This window comes from Phodopus roborovskii, unplaced genomic scaffold, assembly GCF_943737965.1.
Source record: "Phodopus roborovskii unplaced genomic scaffold, PHOROB, whole genome shotgun sequence".
Taxonomy (NCBI): domain Eukaryota; kingdom Metazoa; phylum Chordata; class Mammalia; order Rodentia; family Cricetidae; genus Phodopus; species Phodopus roborovskii.
In genome coordinates this window covers 65,099,478-65,121,313 of record NW_026126418.1, presented here as the reverse complement: position 1 = coordinate 65,121,313, position 21,836 = coordinate 65,099,478, and the positions used below count along the sequence as shown (strand labels likewise).

Sequence of the window (21,836 nt, the reverse complement as noted above, 5' to 3'; positions counted from 1 at the left end):
CACCACTACCCATGAATTTCAACCACCTACAGACCTATTATTGTTTGACCTATCCACCTCCTTTTTGGAAGTCTTCACTTCCTTCCTGCCACTTACTTGTGTCATTCTTCTGTCCATATTCCCCACAACTTGACTCCTCTGCCTTCTCACTGTACATCAGGCAAAGGTTTAATGCCCAGAGACTACCCTCTTGGACTTTGTTATGAAGTCTCTGGGCATCAGGAAAACACGGCAGATCAGCAAGCATCATGTACACTGGTGATACTCAAAGTTCCTGGCCTTTGTGGTTGCTTTAGCAACCTTTCCATAGTTCTTTAACTGATTGCCTCTTCCATCTCTTTAGAAAACACTTAAAATCATCTCCTCTTCAATGTCTCTGCTGCATCAAACCTTCCTTCAGTTAGAGGAAAAATTATATAAAATAGAAAAAGACTTAAGACAGTCTTAGTTTCCACCTGTCTCTATTAAATCTGGTGGATTTACCCCTTCCCCCTTTCCTTTGTCTCATCCAACAGGACCAGAGAGCTACTATTCTCCAAGGCAAGTCTACTCTTTGGACTTGTGTCCTATATAACCTCTCTAAAGTACTCAACATCATCAATCATTCAGTAAGCACCTTGGGGGTGCTTGGCATATTCAAGAGTACTCAGCCTCTTCCTAAAGCCTATAATGTTTTTCGTTCCCACTTGTTCAAATTTATGCGAGGTAGAAGAAAACTGTTCTATGCTATTTTCCCACTATTACTAAGTAGGATCCTATTTAGTCCTTATTTCAAAGTCCAAAGGTTAGCTTGTTTATTTGCCATACAAATAAAACTGCTTATAGTGGTAGCATTCAAAATTAACAAGGAAAGAAAAAGTTTCAACAGCCAAGGGAATAGCTCTTCTCCCTCACGGCTTCAGTAAGAGAGATGAGGTTCTGCAACATAAACTTGTTCAAAGACTCCATTTGAGAGCCACTGAACTGAGAACAGCCACAAGCTAGCACTTTCTCTCTGCACATTATAAAGAGTGTAATGAATGCACACTACCACCATCAGTTTTGAGCTTGGTTAAAAGAAATATGTCCCGAAAAAAAGGGGGGCTCATTATAAATAGAGGCTAAAGAAATTGACACTTTATCCCACAGAAATTACCACCTTCCCCCAAAAGGAAACATGTCATTTTAATCTGTTGTTTTAATTAAAAATGTGTTTTTGAGGTTTTAAAACAGACACATGAATCTTGAGACCTTTCTTAACAAGAGGTGGGGTCTAACTTCCCTCCCCTTGAATGTCAACTGGTATTAGCAAATAAGATGAGGGGGAAGTTATACTGAATGACTTCTGAAGTGAGGTCATGAAATGATACACAGAAGTTGTCTGCTCTTTTTCCAGAAATTTGCTTCCGGAAGCCAGTCACCATATTGTGGGGAAGATGAAGCAGTGTGAAAAGGCTACCTAAAGGTATTTTGGCTGTCACTTTGGACCCTGCAGACAGCTATCATCAACTTCCAGACCCATGAGGAGGAAACTCAGGTGACTCCTGGGCCCACTCTTTGAGCTATTCAGCATATGCTTGATAGAGCAAAGCCACAAGCTCTGGCTGCTTTCATATTCATAAACAAAATTAATCTTGTTTTCTTTTTGTTTTGAGCCTCTAGGATTTGGGCGGTTTGTTCTTTTAGTAATTGAAAAAATTAAATGGTTGTCTTGGAAATAGTAGTGAAAAGATACTTTAAAAATTTTAAGAGATATGAATATTGCACAGATTTCTTATTAATTCTGAAGAAGGTCAGTAGCATTTTTTTCCCTCAGATACATCAGAGAACACTGAAAAACATTTGATTCTGTAATACCGATCATTTTCAAAATTACCTTCATATGACTTACACTCAGCAAGAAGTATAGAGTAGGATTGTTAATTCAGACCTGGGCTTAAGCTCACACACCCGGACCTCAGTGTCACCTGTTTTCCCTGGTTGTTCCTTCAGAAGCTCATGCTTTAAACCGTTGCACTTTGAAAACATCTTGCCTTAGCTCTAGCTCTGGATCTGCCTCCAACTCCACCCTTTCTCTTTCTTCCTTTTCACAGCCAAATTTATAAAAGACTCATGGCCATGATGCCCATGTCCCCAGCCACTCCCTTCAAAGATGCTTGACCTCCATCTTTACCCCTGGAATTCCTCCAGTGTCAGCTACAAGGTCCAGTACACTTGACTGGATTTGGTCTATGCCAGTGTTCTTTACTGATGGGTCTTGTTCTGAAAAACCCACTGCAGTTCAGACTTCTGTAATGCCTGTCTCCTGACTCCATTTTCTTCTACCTCCTGGAACACAGTATTTTTCTGACTGTTCTTCCAGGCTTATCAACTTCGGCTCCTTTTTTCCCTGTTTCTTTTCTCTAACTAATCTCTCTCCAAACTCCATTCACCCTTCCAGCTCAGTTTTCACATGGAAACTCCAAATTATTTATAGTTACTCCAATTTTCTCTCCAAATATGTATATGTCACTGTCCACTGAACACCTCCTCCTGCAGGGTTACATATTTCTTAAACCTAAGCTCTTTAGAAATACAGATTTATCCTTTCTCCTCCATCATACTGTATGCTAGGAGATAAAATCAGCAGCCATTGGAAGAGGTGGTATAATAAACAGCAAAACTAGAAACTCCAACTACATTCAATAATTTGCCAAAATTGTCAGTTCTTCATCCTAAATATGTCTTAAACCAAATAACTTCTCTCAGCAATTGCTAGACACTAACCATCCCTCAGTCTGACTGGAGGTGATAAACTCCAGGACAGGAAGCCATTCTGTGGGGTTTCTCGAAGAACTGCCAATGGCCTATTCTTGAGGATTCTAGGTAGAATAATTATTTAGGATGCAGTTATCACTGTGTTGGTCCTCTACTTAAAGTCATCTGTGGGGATATCACATTTCCTTGATAAAGACCAGGCTTTCAGGGAGCCTTCATGAATTTCATTATCTGGTAACATTCTGCTCTGCCCATGTGAGTTTTTTTTTTTTTAGAGTGATGAGCAAATTCCTTCTTACTTTTGTTCCCATCAACTAGAAAAGCATTAGAAAGTCTTGTCACTTTAGCATACATCAATTTATAGCCAATTGTCATAATAAGCATTTGAGTCTATGATTTCAGAATGTAAGTGGTGACTCTATGAGTTATACAGTGAACTTTGGGCACCCCTGGGAAGGTCTCAAGAGCTTCATTTTGATTTATAAGTGAATCTAAATAAAAGATGTCAGAGCTCCTGCCTTTGGAACTCACACTCCAGTTCTACATAGCAAACATGTTGATAAAGGAGAACCCTGCTGTACTGCATGTGGATAAGAATCAATGCAGCCATGTTTGATTGTCAGGATCTCTTCAGAGCAAGAAGATCTGTGCTCTTGGGGATATGATTGGCTAGGCCCAGAGAGGGCTCTCTATAAGGGACTACAGGACTGTGACAAGGAAATACAGTAAGAGAAGGCCCTGGCCTCCAAAACAGGGAAGGAAGCAGTATAACCTTGAACTGTCACCAAAAACCTGCATTCCTGCCCCCATACTAGCCAGCCTGGGAAAAACATCTCCTTCTCCAAGTGAACCCCAAATCTTTGCTTTCCCTGCCTGTCATGTTGGGGAGGAATTGCATTTCCTTGAATTTCTCTATCGGGTCGCCTGTTTGTCTCTCTTGAGGAAGTATGTGGGGAAGTCATGACCAATGTGCAGCTTCTCCAAATGAAGATGATTTTCCATGATCTTCTGTGACTAATGAGCTGAGCAGAACACGCTATGTTGGGTCACAATTGTGGCACATGGTTCTACAGAGGGCAGTTATGTTTTGATTCTCAACTTCCTACTTAATTATTCCCTTTCAGTCATGGAAACATGCACACACTGTGTCATATATTCTGATTGGGATTTGACTTCCGTGGGGGCTGACTCATGCCTTCTCTCATGAAAAGGACAAAGTGTTTCCTGCCACACAACCCATGGCTGAGCTTTTTGTAAAGGCATTATATAACAAGATGCTTGGCTAGTTTTAGGAATGGTCTGTCTGGTCTTAGCCCTCTCCTCTTCCATTTGCTCACAGTGACTTGAAGAACAAATTCCTTGCAGCTCTTCTTTTCAGGAGGTCCGACTCATTTCCCCACCCACTCCCCTTGAGCCTGGCTCTGACTTGTTTGAACAGGATGTGACAGGCATGTAAGCTCTGGAGCTCAGACCTCAAGGGGAGCCATAACAACCACTTTTGTCTAGAAAGGAGCACTCAGATGGTCACACAAGGAAGTCACTTCAGGCTCTTGAAGGACATGAGGCTACCCAAGGGAGATCCAAGGCCAACAAATAGCAGTCACACGAACTGTGTGGTTGAAACTGCCTTGAAAGCTAACGCAAATCCTCCAACTTTCTTTGAGTGTCCTATATAGCCCACAGGCAGGACCAAGTGATAAACTCCTGTGCTAACTTGCTAAATTCTGGGTTGTTTCATTACACAGCAAAAGATAATTGAGTTGTGTTCATATCAAATTTTCAGGCACAGCTGGACAACAGGATCACTCTCTGTACCCATCTTTCTGGAGACTAGACTCTCTTTTCACTACTCACGCCTGCTGACATAGTCCTTTCTGATGATTGGAACAGGCATCATAGTTCAATTCTCTGGGGGGGGGGTAGAACCCCTAGTTGGACTCTTTTTTGGTTCTCCTACTTGGTTATTATGGGACTGGTGCCCTGACTATCCAAGTGTTCTCCCAAATTGCCCATGTGTTTATTCCTTCAAAAATGTCGCTGCCACATGTCATAAACACGTGTATATGCTAGTGGTATATAAACTAAGTAAACTCAAATCTCTGCCACCAGTCTGGCTCCCCCATGCCCCAGAGAAAAAGTTCTTTTGAGCTACCACATTATTAGCCAGTTAGCTCCTGACAGCATAGAAAGCTCCAGAAATCACAGAAATGACCCCTGACTACACAGACACAGGTGTTAGATGAACATCAACTTTTCTGTGTTCAAAACTGATATTGAAGAAAGGCAAAGGAACGGAGAAAGGAGTCCAGTGATTGTGCTCGCTTCTGCAGGTGCCATTTGCCAGGCCCATCTATCAAGTGACACTCCTCCCACCCCCCGAAAAGTCTCAAAGGACAGAGAGCAGGACTGCTTCAAATGTGAAAATCCAGGCCACCAGACACATTACTGTGCCCTAACCCCACGACCATAGCCATTACATCAGGATCCAGAGGACTGGTCCTGCCCTTGAAAAGGAAATGACCAGCTCCTGGTGGGAACTGTGCCCAGAGAAATAGACACAAAAGCTGACAGAAGTCTTACAAATTTCCAGCTCAACCTCCTCATGTGTTAATGTAACTGTGTCCCATGTACTCACATAATTGTTTATATGTCATTTTGTGTTAAAACAATGTGGGACAGAGGTCTGTCTGCTCTTAGAATTCCCTGAAATAATGGAGAAACAAAACACATGGTTTTTATTGCAGACTTAAAAACATGACCTGCTGGAGTGCATGAAGGGACTGGTCCTGTGGAAAGATAACTCCATGACTCAGGACAACATCAGGATATCCTAGAGGAGTTTTGGTGAGGGTCCAGTGATGATGGTGTGCCAGAGGCCAGAAGCCTTGAACCAGACCAATGACACATTGCAATGAATATTTTTCAGGTGGGGTTGATTGGGTATACAATTGGCTGATTGACACAAGGGCATACTTGGTGACACACTGCAGCTCCTGATGCCACTAGGATGAATGAAGAGGTGTTGGAAAGGCAGAGAATCAAGGGGGTTTTGGTTTGTTTGTTTGCTTTGTTTTTAATTAATTTTGGGGGCATGTTGCAGGGGGGAGGGGCAGATATGGATGGACTGGGAGGTGAGCTGTATTAGGGTGCATGATGTGAAATTCCCAAAGAATCAATAAAGAATTATGTTTAAAATCTCTCTCTCTCTCTCTCTCTCTCTCTCTCTCTCTCTCTCTCTCTCTCTCTGTGTGTGTGTGTGCGTGCGTGCATGCCTTGTTTTGGGGGCTACCTTAAAAGTCCTTATAAATACATGCTGCCTTATAAATGTAGGCATTCTTCTTTAATTCTATTGAATGGTATTTTCAGATTTAAATGTTTCACAATACTTTAAAATGCTACTTGTTTGTAATAAACCAACATTCAGTGGAGTTATTAAGCTATATAATTTAACATCCGATACAGATTTTGGTAAGGATTTCCTTTCAAATTAGATTCTGGAAAAAAAAAATTTAAGGTGAATAGTCAAGGGTAGGAAAAAATAAAAACACATAAAATACTTTATGTTAATCAAAACATCTTCAAATGATGTACATTAAAATCTTCCTGTTAGACTAGTTGCTATGATTTATTTTTCAGGAATATTCTTAATATGCAAGTGATAAATGTAAGAATTTTTATGAAGACTATAATATATGTAAAATGACAGTTATATGTATATACTTGTGAAAGACCTTTATGTTAAATTTCCTTTTCACAATCAAAATTCAGGTGATATAATCCCAACAAGTAATGAAATTCAGAATCTAGGTAAGTTTACTCTGTACCCAATAAAGTTACTACATCTTAAAAAAAAACCAATAATAACTAGTAGCTCATATTTTAAGATTAAAATTTAATGTACAGTTGTGACATTGAGATATAAAAACTATTACCAATCTTCCTGTGTTTTCTTTTAACAACAAAAAGCAAACAAATAGGTTTTCAAAGTTCTTTAAAAGGAAAAACAACCTGGTGTGAGTTGTCCTCTGACCTACCTACATGCATGCACACACGCACGTATGCACACACACACATGCAAATGAACAGAGAGAGAGAGAGACTGCCCCACATATATGTACATACACATATACCAAATAAAGGAATGTAATGAAAACATTAAAAAACAACAGCAAACTTTTGATACCTGCTCAGCCTGCTTAGAATTGTGTTACTGATCAGGTTAGGCTCAAGGTCCTTGAGATATAAAGTCTTTTACTTTATATTAAGAACCATGTCTTCTCAAATCCAGACTCGGCATTAAAGATTATTTAATGTTATTTAAAAAATAACGAGATCAATATTTTAACTTAAAAACCAAGGAAGATCTAAGTGAAAGTCACAAAAACTTTATTTTTTAAAATCTATCTTAATGTGTACCTAATGTTTATATACTTTTCTCTCCAAATTAGCCTGAATTTCTTTTAGCCTTTTAAATCAGAGCATAACTAAAATTGTAGAGCAGATGACAAAATTATGTGCATTTGAGCAGCCTTAGTCAAGGTGCTATGTGGTTGATCATTGCCTCAGTCCTATGTCCTCAAGAAGTATGAAGAAGACCCTGTTGCTTGGGAGAAAATTGTGGGAGAGATAATGAGACCCAGATAATGCAAGTTGACTTTTAAACTTGATTTTGGGGGTGCTAGAGAGATGACTAAGAGGCTAAAAATGCCTACTGCTCTTGCAGAGAAACCCTGGAGATCTGAAGTCCTCTTCTGGCCTCTGCAGGCAGCTGAGCTGAGATACTCAGGCCCAGAGAGAGACAGAGAGACAGATGTATATACAGATGTATAGGGACATACACACAAATTAAAAAGAAAATAGAGCAGAAATAAATAAATAAATAGATAGATAGGTAAATAAATAAAATTGACATTTGGATTTCCAACAACAGAAATAAAGACAGTTAAGACTCGGAGGAAGCAAGTTACCAGCTCAATTGATAGCTTTACTCTAGGTAATAAAATATTTCCATAGACAGATAAGCACTTACTACCTTAAGCAAGCCCTAGGCTGGAGAAAAACTATACAGGGACAATACTTGCCACAGCTATGGGGAAGCAGGGTGCTGGGAAGGAGCTGCCTTCAGTAGGGAACTGGGAAACATCTCACTTTCTGCAAAGGAAGATGTCCTATTGTTTGAAAGGAGGCTGGACTTCCTTCAAAGATCAATGACACCCATGGTTCCCTAATAAAATCTCCTCCACCCCAAATATGATTTCTTTACCAATACCAGGGCTTTGTTCTCAGTGACTAGGAACTGCCCCACACATGGCACCATAAGAAAGCATGGCAGTGGGAGGGAGGACTCACCTCACTGGGAGTGTCAAAACTCTTAACCTATAGCTTACTTCACCAAATTGTAGCACGTGAATATCCAAGATAATTGTAAATTATAGATGACTCTTGTCAAGAATATAAATGTCTTCTGATGTTTACTAACACCTCCTCAGGGTAGATAAAGACCCACTCTACTCAGATTTAGTCAATAATTAGTCTCTGAATTCTTTATGATTTTGTGTCTCCACAGCCTCAGGAACACCTTAAAGACAAGGTCACTTTGCATATCCAGTTAAAAGGCTAAAAGACTTCAAGTTTCTCCTCAAACAAAAAAGGATATCTTAGCTTCTTAAAAGCAAAGACATGACCTTTTTTTTTAATAAGCAAGTAACTGTAAACTTTGTGTTTTTGCTTTATTTATATATTTATCTTTTGATGCCATTGTGCTCTGCTACAATCCCACACTAGCTTCCTTTTGATCTATTCTACCACTAGATTCCTTTTAAAAACTGTAGTTTTGGATTCTTCCACATTCTCAATTTTATCAATAATCAAAGGGACTATGCTCCCAGGAATAACCTAACCAAAGATGGCTCTTCTGGAGCAAGCATGGCCGCGGCTTCTCTGGACCTTGTCCTTTCAGGGGACAAAGATGGGCATAACTATGTTACTCTTACTTAGGCCTTGTACCATTAATCTTGCAACATTTGTGTCTTCCAGGATATGATAGTTTTAAACTAGGTCCTTATGATGCAACTTCTACTACATGTAATCCAAATCCTCCTCTCCAGTCAATAGATAAAGACTGGAGAGTGTTAAACAGTTGCTCTCGGGAGGAGTCTGTGTTCCTCATTATCATGAACAAAATTATAGAAGACTGATTCTCATCATTCAAGTGTCCTCAAAAGATTTCTGAGCTACTACTTTATGGGTGGGGTTGGACTAAAAGAGCAGGATATAGAGAGACATCTAGATGAATGTGTCAGAGAAACCAGTTGACAGCAAAAACCTGAACTCTCCAGAATGGACTATATGGAACAAAATTGAATGTATTCAAAAAGCCATTTGAATTCTGGGTGTGGGAAAACCGGGTGCTATTAAATGACACATACAAGATTAGGGTGCTGTGGCCAGGAGCTTCTGAGTCTGAGAGCTGGTCCAGGCCACTTCCATTTTCAAACCTTTAATGGCAGAAACAGTGAGGCAAAGCTTCTTTATTTTTATTTCTTAAATTTAAATTAGAAACAATTTTATTTTATATATCAATCCCAGTTCCCTCGCCCTCCCATTCTCCCATGCCCCCCACTGGCTTCCATCCCATCCTTCTATCCCATCCTTCTTCTGCTCCATAGAAAGGGTGAGGCCTTCTATGGGGGATCATCAATGTCTGTCACATCATTTGGGGCAGGGCCTAGGCCCTCCCCTGTGTGTCTAGGCTGAGAAAGTATCCCTCTATGTGGAATGGGCTCCCAAAGTCCATTCGTTCCCTAGGTATAAATGCTGTTCCATTAACAGTAGCTCCGTAGACTGTTCAGGCCTCCTAATTGTCTCCCAAGTGCAGGGGGTCTGGTTCCGTCCTATGCTGGTTTTCAAGCTGTAGTCTGGAGTCCATGAGCTAGCGAGGCTGTGATGGGGCGCAGATACGGCCAGATAGGCATTATGAAGCATTCAAATTAAATTTGGTGAAATTGCTCACCGGGGCTCACAGCCTCACAAAGCAAAGCCGAACTTTGTCGCCATCTGCAGTCCAAATGGTACATTGCAATTTTCCCATAGGCTCCAAGGATCCCACCTTGCTTGGTAGGTAGAGATGATACTGGAATTTCTCTAGGAGGTAGACTCTTTGCTCAGATAGAATCACAATATACTATTTAGCTATGTAAATATAAAACACAACTCAAAATATGGTCAAATAATCCACACACCAATGCATCAACTTTTTGATTTTTGCTGACTGATACTCAGGATAACGTGTCCTTTAAAGTTTTATTCACTTTCCTTTACTTACTTTTTCTTTTTTTAAACTTGGATTTCCTTCACATGAACTGACACGTTTTATGTGTGTTTTGTGCAGTTGTTCATTGGGTCTACAGTGATGCTCAAATTGGTATCTCAAAATAGAAATCTGGTCCAAAGAGAAATAGCAATGTAAAATTTGAATCTTGGTTTGAGTGATTTAGGAGACTTTGAACAATTGCCCTCTAGGATAGAGTTGTTCTAGAACCTCTTGGAACAAAATTACTAAATGAACTGCTGCCCACATTAAATTCTATGGCAGATATACACAGTGTGCATACCAGGGCACTCATGTGTGTGCACATACACAACGCACACCATATACACATGAACACACACATTTCCTTGCCCACGCACCAAGTTCCTGAGTGCTGCCTAAGAGATCTTCACACTGTGTACCAGTCGCTCATCCTGTCCCCACACCCACCATCCTGAAACACAGAATAGTGGATAAGATCTTCAGTGTGCCTCTCCCACACATTTGCATAATTACAACTTCTGTGGCCTGGTTGAGACATTGGTGTGGTAGGGAGAAGCAGGAATTTAAGTACGAGTCTTGGGCTATGACTGAAAAGTATCCTTGGAGTTCCTGAATTGCAGCTGTCAGAAGTAGCTTCTTCCATTTTTGATTTGAGGTTGGAAGACAACTCTGGAAGCTGGCTCTCTCCTTCCTCCATGTGGGGCCCAGGAATCAAATTCAGGTCATCAGGCTCATGAGCAAATGAATGCCTTTTTCATTTAATTCGTGTCACTACCCCCAGTGTTGATTTTCCCTGGCCCTGTACATGTCAGGTAAGGTGATATGCTTTCTATAATGTCAGGTCTCCTTCCACTACACCATGTGTCCTCAGAGGGCAGAGGCCACACCTTCAGGGGCTTTGTGTTCGCTCCCTAGTACTAATGTAAACTTAGCAAATATCAGCTACTGAAAATATTTTTGTCTGTGCAGAGAATGCTATCTGCTGTGCCTGGGTGGCCCATGGGTATAGATCTCAAGAGGAGGCCAACAAAAAGGAGTGACCATTGTTAAAATAATTAAATGGGGGGGGGGCTGTTCTAAGTCTTGAGTTCCTACTTTATCACATCGGCATGCAGCCCAGAGAATGGTCATAGCCTAAGAAAACGAAACAGATTAACTAACCAGAAACTGCCAACTAACCTCTAATTAGAAGCTCAAAGAATTAGAAACTACTGACTAACCTTTAAACTGGGACTTTCCACTTTAAGCAATCAAATTTTCTTCCCCTTATTTCCTGAATGCCTTCAAAACTATTCTCCCATTCTCCAATGAGCCCCCCTTGGTAAAGCCCTAAACAACTGTCATTGGTGCTGCCTTACTTATGAATCACTCAGATAAACTCTAACATGCCTAAGCTCATGCTTAAGTTTATCTTCTAGCTCATAAGTGAAGGGGATATGCCATTATGTGAAGACGAGGCAGGGGCAGCTACCCAGGGAATCAGAGCACAGAAATTGACTTCTGTAGGTACCTGACTGTGAGGTGAGGGGGCAGGGCTGAATGGAGGCTCTGGTAGCAACTAGGCCAATTCAGGGATGATCACAGGGGCTCTGCTTGGAAATCCAGATAATTTCTCTGGTTCTCCCAGATAAGGCCTTAGTCATTTTCAACTGGACTCCACCCATCTTCCTGTTTTAATTTTCAGCAACTCCTCAACCACAATCCTTGGATTCCAGCCACATGGATGACACACCCTACCCCATAAATGCCTTGGGCTCTCCTCCATCACACCTTCCTGAATTGTTGATTTTGCATAGCATGCTTGACCCCATGTTCTTCTATGGGAAAATGCTTTTTCCTTCACGTCCAGGGTTAAATGTCCCTTCATGCAGCCCTGTCATCAGTCCATCTTGCACCGCGGGTCCGAGTGGATAACATTCTGAGAATCTAACCAGAGCCTCATGATTGCCTTCCCAGTCAAGGCTTTGTGCCCAGTACCTTTTGTGCTCCAGCACTGCTCTAGATACTGGTGTGACAAAAGAGTGTCAGTAGCTCACCCCTCACAGAGCCAGGGTAGTTCAGGTTAGATAGTATCATGCTAGAGCAGAGATATAGGGGACAGGATAGTGTCATGCTAGAGCAGGGACACAGACTTTCTATGAAATGACAAATTACTGGGACTCTTGGGCAAAGGGTACAACTACAAACTCAGAAGAGTAGAGCCTGATATTCCGGTTGTGATGTCCCCTGGACTCAACACCCAAGAAAAGCTGTGAGTCTCTTTCCAAAAATTCACCAGGATACCTATGTCCCTTGAATTGCATGTGAAATATGGGTTTTACTAAGCCTGCTTCAATAAACTATTACAAACTCAGTGGCTTAAAACAATGGAAGTGTATTATTTTACAATTCTGGAGGCCAGAAAAGTCTAAAATCAGTGTCAGGAGAGCTCTTGCCTTTTCCTTTGTAGAAATTACTAGCATCCATCATCTTATAGTCTCTATCTCCATCCTCGAATTTAGTAGCAAAGTTTACTTCAGTATCCAACTTCTTCCTTCTTGTGAAGCCTCATATGATTTCATTGGGCCCAAATGGACCATGGAGGCAGAGTCCCTTTTACCATTTAATGTAACATTGTCATAGATTCTAGGGATTAAGGCTTAGACATCTTTGGTGGACTGTCATTTTGAGCAAGATGGGCTCAGTTTGGGGGCACTAGGTTGGACTTCAATCTTATGCCTCCCTACCGACTCTGTTCAAAGTAGAACTCAGTAAGGGTAGAGGGTTCGCTCTCTTTGGTAAGCTGCACTGGCTGCTGGGGCTCAACTGGGCCACAGAGGAACCAGCCAGGACAAGCAGCAGCCTCAAGCCTGAAGGCAGAGCCCAGGCTTCTCTGGAAAAAGGTGAAACGGGTTGTTTGTTCACCGCCCTTATATAGGTCTTCAATGCTCACATCCTGTGGGGCAAAGAGAGCTACTGTGAGATGAGATGAATGTTCTATTTGGGATGTCAGTCCTTAATGCCTCAGAAGCTTGGCCAAAGGACTCAAGAGGAAAGAGGCACTCAGGGATGCCTTCTGTAGATCCCAGAAGGCAAGGAGGCAAAGGGAGATGGGGGACAAGAGAGGGGACACTTGAGTGCAACCTGACAACCCAGGCAAGACTGACTCTGTTCTCCAGAATGAGGAGGGGGTCTCTCACCTCCAGCTTCAGGGAAGGACCCTCTCTTGTCTCAACACATGCCAGGCAGCAGCTTCCTCCCTGGATCCCCAGGAAGATGGGTACCTTGGAGCGGTCCAGGCTTCGGTTAGGAAGGATACAGATCTTCTCTGGGAGGTAAGACAGAACACAATGCAAGGAGTGAGAGGACCCCAGATGGAAGACTTTTTAGCAAGATATGGCTGAGCCAGGAGCAGCTAGGCCTGGGCACACCTGGCATGTTTCTGCATGGTGACTGCAGGGTGAGTGCAACTCATGTAGACAGGCTGAAGCTGCCCCTCACCTCTTCTCGTTATCATGGGGACAACATTCTCATGTCTAAAGACATGAGAGAAGAAAAGAATCAAGAGCCTGTAACAGATGGAGACTGGGCCCCCCTGAGGCTCACCTGCACTGCAGTTGTCTGCATCAGGATCTCCCACCAGGAGCTGGCCATTCCTTGTGTACAAAACCTTTTGATGTGCATCTTTGATTCTGAAATAGGAGGTCAAGGTTAATGGCCTGTTGCCTTCAGGGATCATTGTGTCTTTCAATCCCTGTACTCTGGACCACTACACTGAGCCTTTAGTGACTTCTTTATTTCCAGAGACGAGAAGGACACTGCTCCAAAGGGCAGAAAAAGTTCTATCCCAAAGCAAGAGCAGGTTTACTAGGCTCAGGATTGTCATAGGCTCACAGCAGCCAACGTTTTCTCATGAAGAGGTCTCATGGCTGTCTGAGTAGTTGCTTTAAGACTCGGGTATCCTGGGGACACAGTGAGCCCTATCCCAGATCTGGAACCACGCATTAATGAAGACATTGAGGCTGTAATAAGTGTGATGTGCTTTGTAACCTTAAAAAAAGAGAAAGAAATCTGAAAATCAAGTGTGTCCCTAGAGTCTGAACTCACTCTGGCCATGGCAAGGTACTCTCTGGGTGAACCAACTATAGGAACTAGATCAGGAACTGACGCTAATGACCTGCCTGGGAGGGCAAGTATGCACCAGGGAAGCTGGGGAGAAACTGTCATGCACATGAAGCATCAAAACCATGCCTGCTATTAGCCTAGTTGCCCAGCTGGTTTCAGAGATGCCAATTTCTCTCAGAGCTCAGGGAGCTCCCAAAACCTTTGGACCAATGCCATCACCTCCAGGAGCCTGACTCTGCAAGAGCTAGTAATGACTGCTTAAAAACAACTCATCTCTTGTTTTTAAAGTAAGCTGACTTATACATTAAGAACAAAGGTCTGTCAAAATCTTGCCACATGGTGTTCTTCTCAGCTATGGGGAACTGGGACTTAAGAGTTCACCTGCTGGAAGCATTTTATTTCGACACCACCAAGTTATGGTCAAGGAAGCAGTATGGTGGTAAATACTTTAATCCCAGCACTTGGGAGGAAAAGGGGAGCAGAGCTCTGTGAGTTTGAGGCCACCCAAATGTATGTGCATAGCAAGTTCCAGGCTAGTCAGGGCTCTATAGTGATTTTTTTTTTTTTTTTTTTTTTTTTTTTTTTTTTAGATCCAGGTATCAGTTAAGGTCACCATAAAGATGCGCTACTGGGACTCAAGATTGTTTTAACTTTCTAAGAGCCAGATACGTCAGTTCAGAGGACATGGTGTCTAACCCCACTCCCTGCGTTTGGGTAGTTATACGGCATGAGGAAAATCACACAACCTCTTGGAGCCTCAATTTTCATATCTGTAAAATGGACATTCTTCTTAGTCTGCTGCCAGGAGACAGGCTGTCATTATTGACAAAGATGAAGAGTAATTATTAAATTCTTGACGGTTTTTTTTTGACTTGACCTTTTCCCTTCTCATGTGACCCCCAGACCCTTTGATTGAGAAATCAGCAAAATTACTTACATGTAGTATCTTGCCATGGGAAGGGAGCACATGCCTGCAGTTAGGAGCGTCTGGTCTTTACTGGGGAGAAGAAGAAGGCTGTCAGGAGAACAGCAGTGTGTATATGGGGGCAACCATGCTGGAGCTCAGAGTTACAGAGCCACATGCTGTTCCCACCCCTAGGCATTACAGAAACCACCCAAGTTTCCCTAGCCCTCCTAGATCTAGGAAGCTCTACCATACTCATGGCCATTAGATCAGGTTTAGCCTGCAGAGGTGTGAGCCCAGGACTCCTCTGTCTGCTGATGCTAGTGCTCAGAATCTAGAGAGCAGGTTCACCTAAATAGCTACTGTCCCACTTCTCAGGCCAAGAGGTGGGTGCTCCACAGACTGGGGCTAACCTCAGGAAAGATCCAGTCCCATTTCCCACCCTGGCTTGGCACAGGGCAGAAGATGATAGCTGGGGAGAACAGGCAGGGGTTGAAGGTTAAGAAGTATCATTCCTGGGAACTGGAACTGCTGACACGTGTGAAGAGTCGGCCCAAACGCCTCTCTTTTTTCCAGGTGAAAACCAGAAACGGATTGACATACAGAGATTCATGCTTTTGAACATGAACACCCTGACATGAAGAGAGTGACTGGTATAAACCCCAAGCCACGAAGCTCCCCAGGACTGTGTTCCTTCCTGGAGGAGTATCCCATCCTAGAGTGCCTCCCTAAAATGGTCACCCAGAAAGTCCAGTCCAGAACAGCACACAAGAAACTCAGAACAGACCCAAGCAGGGGAGCGGCTCCCAAGAGTAAATGCAGGGATGACTGGGCCTGAAGAGCACACATGCTTCATGCTGAGCAGGAAGGGGGATAAAAAAAGAAGCAACTATGTGAGAAAGTAGAAGACGAGATAGAACAGGAGGTTGTGGGAAGAAATGGGACTTAGAGATGGACAAAGTGATACTGAGGGAGGCAGGCAAGGGAACAAGGCCGATGCTTGATGGCAGGATCGCAGACCCCTTTGGTGTCACTGAGATCCGTGATCTGGTAGTATAAGAAATGGGGCTGTAGCCCAAGTGGCTTTTATTACTGGTTATATGATTCTGACACCTTGGAAAGTAATTGGGCTAAAGTTTAAGACCTGTTAAGAGTGAAGGGTAACAGGACGCTGATGAGGGTGGGGGACTGCACAAATGCCGGTGTTATGGACCAGACTCCAAGCGTTCTGTGTATTCTGTGATTGCACATGTTGTTGCCATGTTCCAGGGAGAGGTAATGGGTAGCCCAAATGTTTAGTTATAAATAGTTCAGTTAAATATTTTTATAAGTTTGGGGAGTTGGAAGTGCTCTCAATGTCCAATAATAGGCAGTTGGCTGAAAGGGAACCGCAAATTTAGAGAATAAGAAGTATATACTCATTAGTGATGATATTTATGACATAAGGTTTCCAAATATATGAAGTGAAAAATGTAGGTTATAAATAATGTGCACATTATTATCCCAATTAAATTCATAGCTGTAGAGAGATACACACATGGGAACAAGGACTGCTGGTTCTCGCACAGCACTCATTTGTGACCGACAGGATTGTCAGTCATTGTTAATATTCCCTAATGCTTTCCTATAGTAGATTTGATTTCTTTTGTAATGTAAACATTATTCTGTAAAAATAATGAGTGTTTAGTTAAAGTTATAGGTGACAAAACATACCTGCACATCTGAATCACTCAGTCTTTTTCCCCTGTCCTTATTCAATAGCGCTTGAAGAGATTCAAGTAATGAACCAGGCTTAGGAACTGATACGTCAGGTCAGTTGTCCTCACTCTGTGGGTTTTGTGTGTGTGTGTGTGTGTGTGTGTGTGTGTGTGTGTGTGTGTGTGTGTGCGTAATGTGTTTGTGTGTGTGGGTGCAGGTATACACATGCCATGGGGTACATGTGAAAGTCATATGACAACCTCAGGTATTGTTCCTTGTCTTTTATCCTGTTTATCTTTTTATACTTGTGTTTACTGCTGTGCATGCCAGGCTGGCTAGCCTATAGCTTCTAGAGAGTCCCCTGATTCACTTCCTACTTTGGCACAGGACCACTGTGTTTATAGATGTCTCTACTGCATCTGGCTTTGTGTGGGTTCTGGGGATCTTAACTCAGAGCCTCATGCTTGCATGGTAAATGCTTTGCCCACTAAGTCATTTCCCTAGCTCTCACTCTCTAATGTATATTTATATGTCTTGCATTCTTGTTAAAATAGTGAATCTTGCTCTCTAGGTCTGGGGTGAAGTCTGAGATTGCATTCTAAACATTTAACCAGGTCTTGATAATGCTGCTAGTCCCTAGACCACACTTAGAGTAGTAAAGAATAGTGAATTCTTCCTGTAGCTCAGGAAGACTAATAGCAGTCAAGTCTTTTTGATGACATGTCCCCTCTGAGCCAGATCACCGAGGCTCCTTCGGTTGTGGTGGAGGAAGTATGAGCATCCGGGAAGGTGGACTGAAGTGAGTGTGTATGCATGAAGATGCACATCCAGGCTGAGGACTTCAACTCTTGGTCAATGTCAGCTCAAACAGGCAACAGAAATTCAGCGTTGGTCTAGTCAAATTGGAATCCCGGTGCTCTAGAACTCACCCATCTTGGCAACCCTAACCCTAACCCTAACCCTAACCCTAACCCTAACCCTAACCCTAACCCTAACCCTAACCCCATGGAAAGCATACCAAATTCATCTTTTAAGTTCATCTTTGACCACATTGCTGCCCAGTTCTAGAATCTACAATGACCACAGATTCTGCCACTATCTGGCCCTACCCTAGTTTGCTTGTGCAATAGTACCTCATTTCTCTCTTCAGGACTCCTTGCTCATCCTCTTCACAGGCATACTTAGCATCACCATCAGTTTCCCTGCTCAAAAGCCACCCTCAACTTCATTCAAATCATTCATATCAAGGTCACTGGGCATGGCTTCAGTACTCATGGGCTCAGTATCTTTTCTGTTCAATTACATAACAGTTGAGAATGAGAGCTCAAACACACAGGGTCATGTCCACTTATGGCCAATCCTCAGGTTCATGGCATCAGATTATGTGGTTGTCAAGGTTCTTTCTAGGTCATACTATGGTTCCATGACTCAAAATTTAATGATTACCCCATTTATTATTGTAACACTATTCTGAGATCCTATTAAACTTTGCTATATTGTTTGTTAGTGTACATTAAGATAATTGTTTGCCTTATAAAAGCTGATTAGATCATGCGATCATGAAGTGTAATGGATATAGCTCGTTGGAAGCTCTCTCCAACCACATGATTGACACACAGAGGAACTTAAGATAGAACACAGAAACACATGGATCAGTCTTTGATTGCAAGGCTGAGTCCCAGAAGTAATTGTGTTTCCATTTCATCTTGATTCTTTTTGTTCCTGAGCCTCCAACCTGTTCCCATAGGAATGAGATGTTGAGTAAGATTATTATTTTTCAAAACTGTTTTAAGTTTCCCAAGGATCTCTCTCTCTCTCTGTCTCTGCCTCTCTCTTAAAAGGAGACAGTTGTATATATGATAGATAAAGGGATGATGGATACTGCTTCAGAGGAGATGATGGAGACACTAGCACCTTAGTGGCGTTCCTACTGTCTGTGGAAATGAGTCACAGAATATGTTCAAGGAATGTCCGTGTGGCACAGACAAAACACTGTTTGAATACCACTGGCCTAGTTGAATTTTTGTGAGATGATTTTCAAAACTCTGTGGTTCTAAATATGTAATAACCTTGTTTTGACCCAATCTATACTTTTCCTTAAATTCTACCAAGTGTTCCTAGACCTATAGAGTATCACACAACATTCTATAAAATTGTTCCTTGCTCCCTAGAGAGCCTAGGCATTGACATAAAAGTGTGTGTGTGTGTGTGTGTGTGTGTGTGTGAGAGAGAGAGAGAGAGAGAGAGAGAGAGACAGACCTGTCACCACTGACCTGAAGATCCTGGTGTCTGGAACTCTGATGACTGGAACCTCCAACTGATTTCTTCAGGGAATCAACACTGTGTTTATAATGTCTGGTCAGGGTGGGTCAGGCCTACAGCAATCTATAATTGGCTTCAGATCAGGGAAGAAAAGCCCAGAGATTTCATAACATCTTCAACACAGTACCAATAATAAGGAGGTGGGGAGATTAATGAGTGTTTGTGGGAAGGGGAGAGAGTCACCCATAAAGCCTTGACAGAGGCTAGACAGTGATCTTCTGTCTCTGTAGCTACTGTCATTGACTGTGTTATTAGTGGTTTTGCAGCTAGATAAACAATTCTGGGGTCAAACATCTTTGATGTTCCATTGGGTTTCATCTGAGACTTGGAAAGGTCTGAAGGACCAAAAATAGAAAGACTGCTGCTGCTGGAAACCAGGTGCATCCAGAGAGCCATAATGAAACAGGGGCTGATTACATCATGAGTGTGGTGGCTGTTTGGGAAAATGAGAAGGAACCCTTTGCTTTTCAGATTTAATTAGTTGATACAACCTTACTGAGACAGTGAATCCAAGGAAACAGCTGTAGAAGATTTGGCCTTAGATTTTATGGAGACTGTATAGGAGCCACGTGCCCTGGACTATCAGGAAGTATGAGAGTGTGATCAGTGTACGGCAATAGAATTAGTTCTCCAGTTGAGATTATGTAACTCTGTCCACCTGTCCATCCATTCCACCATCTATCCACTCATCTGCCCAATTAACTATCTAGCCATTCAACCATCTATATATTCTTTCACCCATCTGTACATCAATCCATTTGTCCATCCATTATACATCCTCTACTAGGGGTAAAGAACTGGACAGAATGTTTTCTGGAGATTAGCTGCCTTTTTTGGGTCATTTGCAAATTTCCACAAAGGACTTGATGAGGATGACCAGATGAGCACAGAATAAGAAATGAGAAAAGATGTATGGGGATGAGATACAAGTTCTGCTTTTTTTGTTACTGTTACTATTGTTGCCATTTTAAATGACATATATTTTGTATGAGGTAATGGATGGCACTGTAGAACTTTGCTAGGTTTTCATTATTCTATAGAATCCAATTAAAGTTTTCTACAATCCTAAACATGTTTGGAGAAACAGAATCCTTATTCCTTGTTAAAAATTTTCACTTTCTCCTTGAATTACATCTCACAACTATTCATTTTTATGTACTGTGCTGTTCTGTGGAGATAGAATGTTTAGCATATGATTGAGCATCTTTTGGGTGTATGCTCAAGAGTGGTATACCTGGGTCTTGAGATAGAGAGATTCCTAGTTTTCTGAGAAACCATATTATTGATTTCCAAATGTATGTATAAGTTTGCACTTCCATCACCTCCTCTCCAGCATGAGCTGTCACTTGTGTTTTTGATCTTAGTGATTCTGACAAGTGTAAGATGTAATATTAGAGTCATTTTGATTTGTATTTCCCTAATGGTTAAGGATATTGAACACTTCAAGTGTTTCTCAGCCATTTGAGATTCCTCTATTGAGAATTCTCTGCTTAGATCTGCACCCAATTTTTTTATTTGTTTTTTGATGTCTAGTTTTTTTTGCATTCTTATATATTTTGGAAATCAGCCCTCTGTCAGATATGGGGTTGATGAAGATCTTTTCTCATTCTGTAGGCTGCCATTTTGTCCCATGGATGATGTCTTTTTCCTTAAGGAAACTTTTCAGTTTCATGAGGTCTTATTTATTAATTGTTGAGCTAGGTGTTTGTGCTATTGGTGCCCTGCTTAGGAATTTGTCTCCTGTGCCAATTCATTCAAGATTATTTCCCATTTTCTCTTCTGTCATGATCAATGTATCTGGATTTATGTTGAGGTCTTTTATCTATCCGGACTTCAGTTTTGTGGAGGGTGACAGATACAGATCTATTTGCATTCTTCCACATACCAACATCCAGTTAGACCAACACCATTTATTGAAAATGCTTTATTTGTTCTATTATATAGTTTTTGCTTCTTTGTCAAAAATCAGATGTCCATAGGTGTATAGATTTAAATCTGGGTCTTCAGTTTGATTTCATTGGTCTACTTGTCTGTTTTTATGCCAATGTCATGAAGCTTTTATTACTATAGCTCTTTAGTACAGCTTGAGATCAGGGATGGTGATATCTTTGGAAGTTCTTTTATTGTTCATGACAGTTTTAATAATCATGTTCCCCCCCAATATGAAGTTGAGTGTTGTTCTTTCAAGGTTGGTAAAGAATTGTGTCAAGTTTTTAATGGGGATTGCATTGAATCTGTAGACAGCTGTTGGTAAGATGGTAATTTTTATTTTGTTAATCCTACCAATCCATGAGCATGGGAGATCTTTCCATTTTCTGATATCTTCTCCAATTTCTTTCTTCAAAGACTCGAAGTTCTTGTCATGCATGTCTTTCATTTGCTTTGCTAAAGTTACTCCAAGATATTTTATATTATTTGAGGCTATTGTAAAGGGTACTGTTTCTCTGATTTCTTTCTCAGTTTGTTCTATCATGCCATAAGAACACTTCCTCAACCATGCTCACAGCAGCTTTATTTGTAATAGCCAGAACCTGGAAACAATCTAGATGTCCCTCAACAGAGGAATATATAAAGAAAGTATGGCACATTTACACAACAGAGTATTACTTAGCTGTTAAAGCAATGCCATGAAATTTTCAGGCAAATGGATTGGAATCAGAAAAAAAATCATCCTGAGTGAGGTAATCTAGACCCAGAAAGACAAACATGGTATGTATTCACTCATAAGTGTATATTATCTGTATAAAAGGATAACTATGC

The 21,836-nt window shown here is 41.6% G+C and overlaps 1 protein-coding gene across 1 annotated transcript; it reads right to left on the bottom strand.

Moving 5' to 3' along the window:
• Window positions 1–12,539: 12,539 nt before the first annotated feature.
• Window positions 12,540–19,105, bottom strand: Il1f10 (interleukin 1 family member 10). Its single transcript, XM_051184006.1, has 5 exons — window positions 19,028–19,105; window positions 15,090–15,149; window positions 13,634–13,719; window positions 13,228–13,355; window positions 12,540–12,983 (listed from the first exon to the last, which is right to left on the bottom strand). Exons 2-5 carry the CDS (start codon window positions 15,119–15,121, stop codon window positions 12,771–12,773), a joined length of 459 nt encoding a protein of 152 aa, XP_051039963.1. The 5' UTR covers window positions 15,122–15,149; window positions 19,028–19,105; the 3' UTR covers window positions 12,540–12,770.
• Between the last annotated feature and the right edge of the window lie 2,731 nt (window positions 19,106–21,836).

Coding starts and splice junctions, on each gene's coding strand:
- Il1f10 (XM_051184006.1), bottom strand. CDS start 15,121: ATGTGCTCCCTTCCCATGGCAAGATACTACAT. Junction 13,720..15,089: donor CCCATGGCAAGATACTACAT/GTAAGTAATTTT, acceptor CTCCTATTTCAG/AATCAAAGATGCACATCAAA. Junction 13,356..13,633: donor TGCAGACAACTGCAGTGCAG/GTGAGCCTCAGG, acceptor CTTACCTCCCAG/AGAAGATCTGTATCCTTCCT.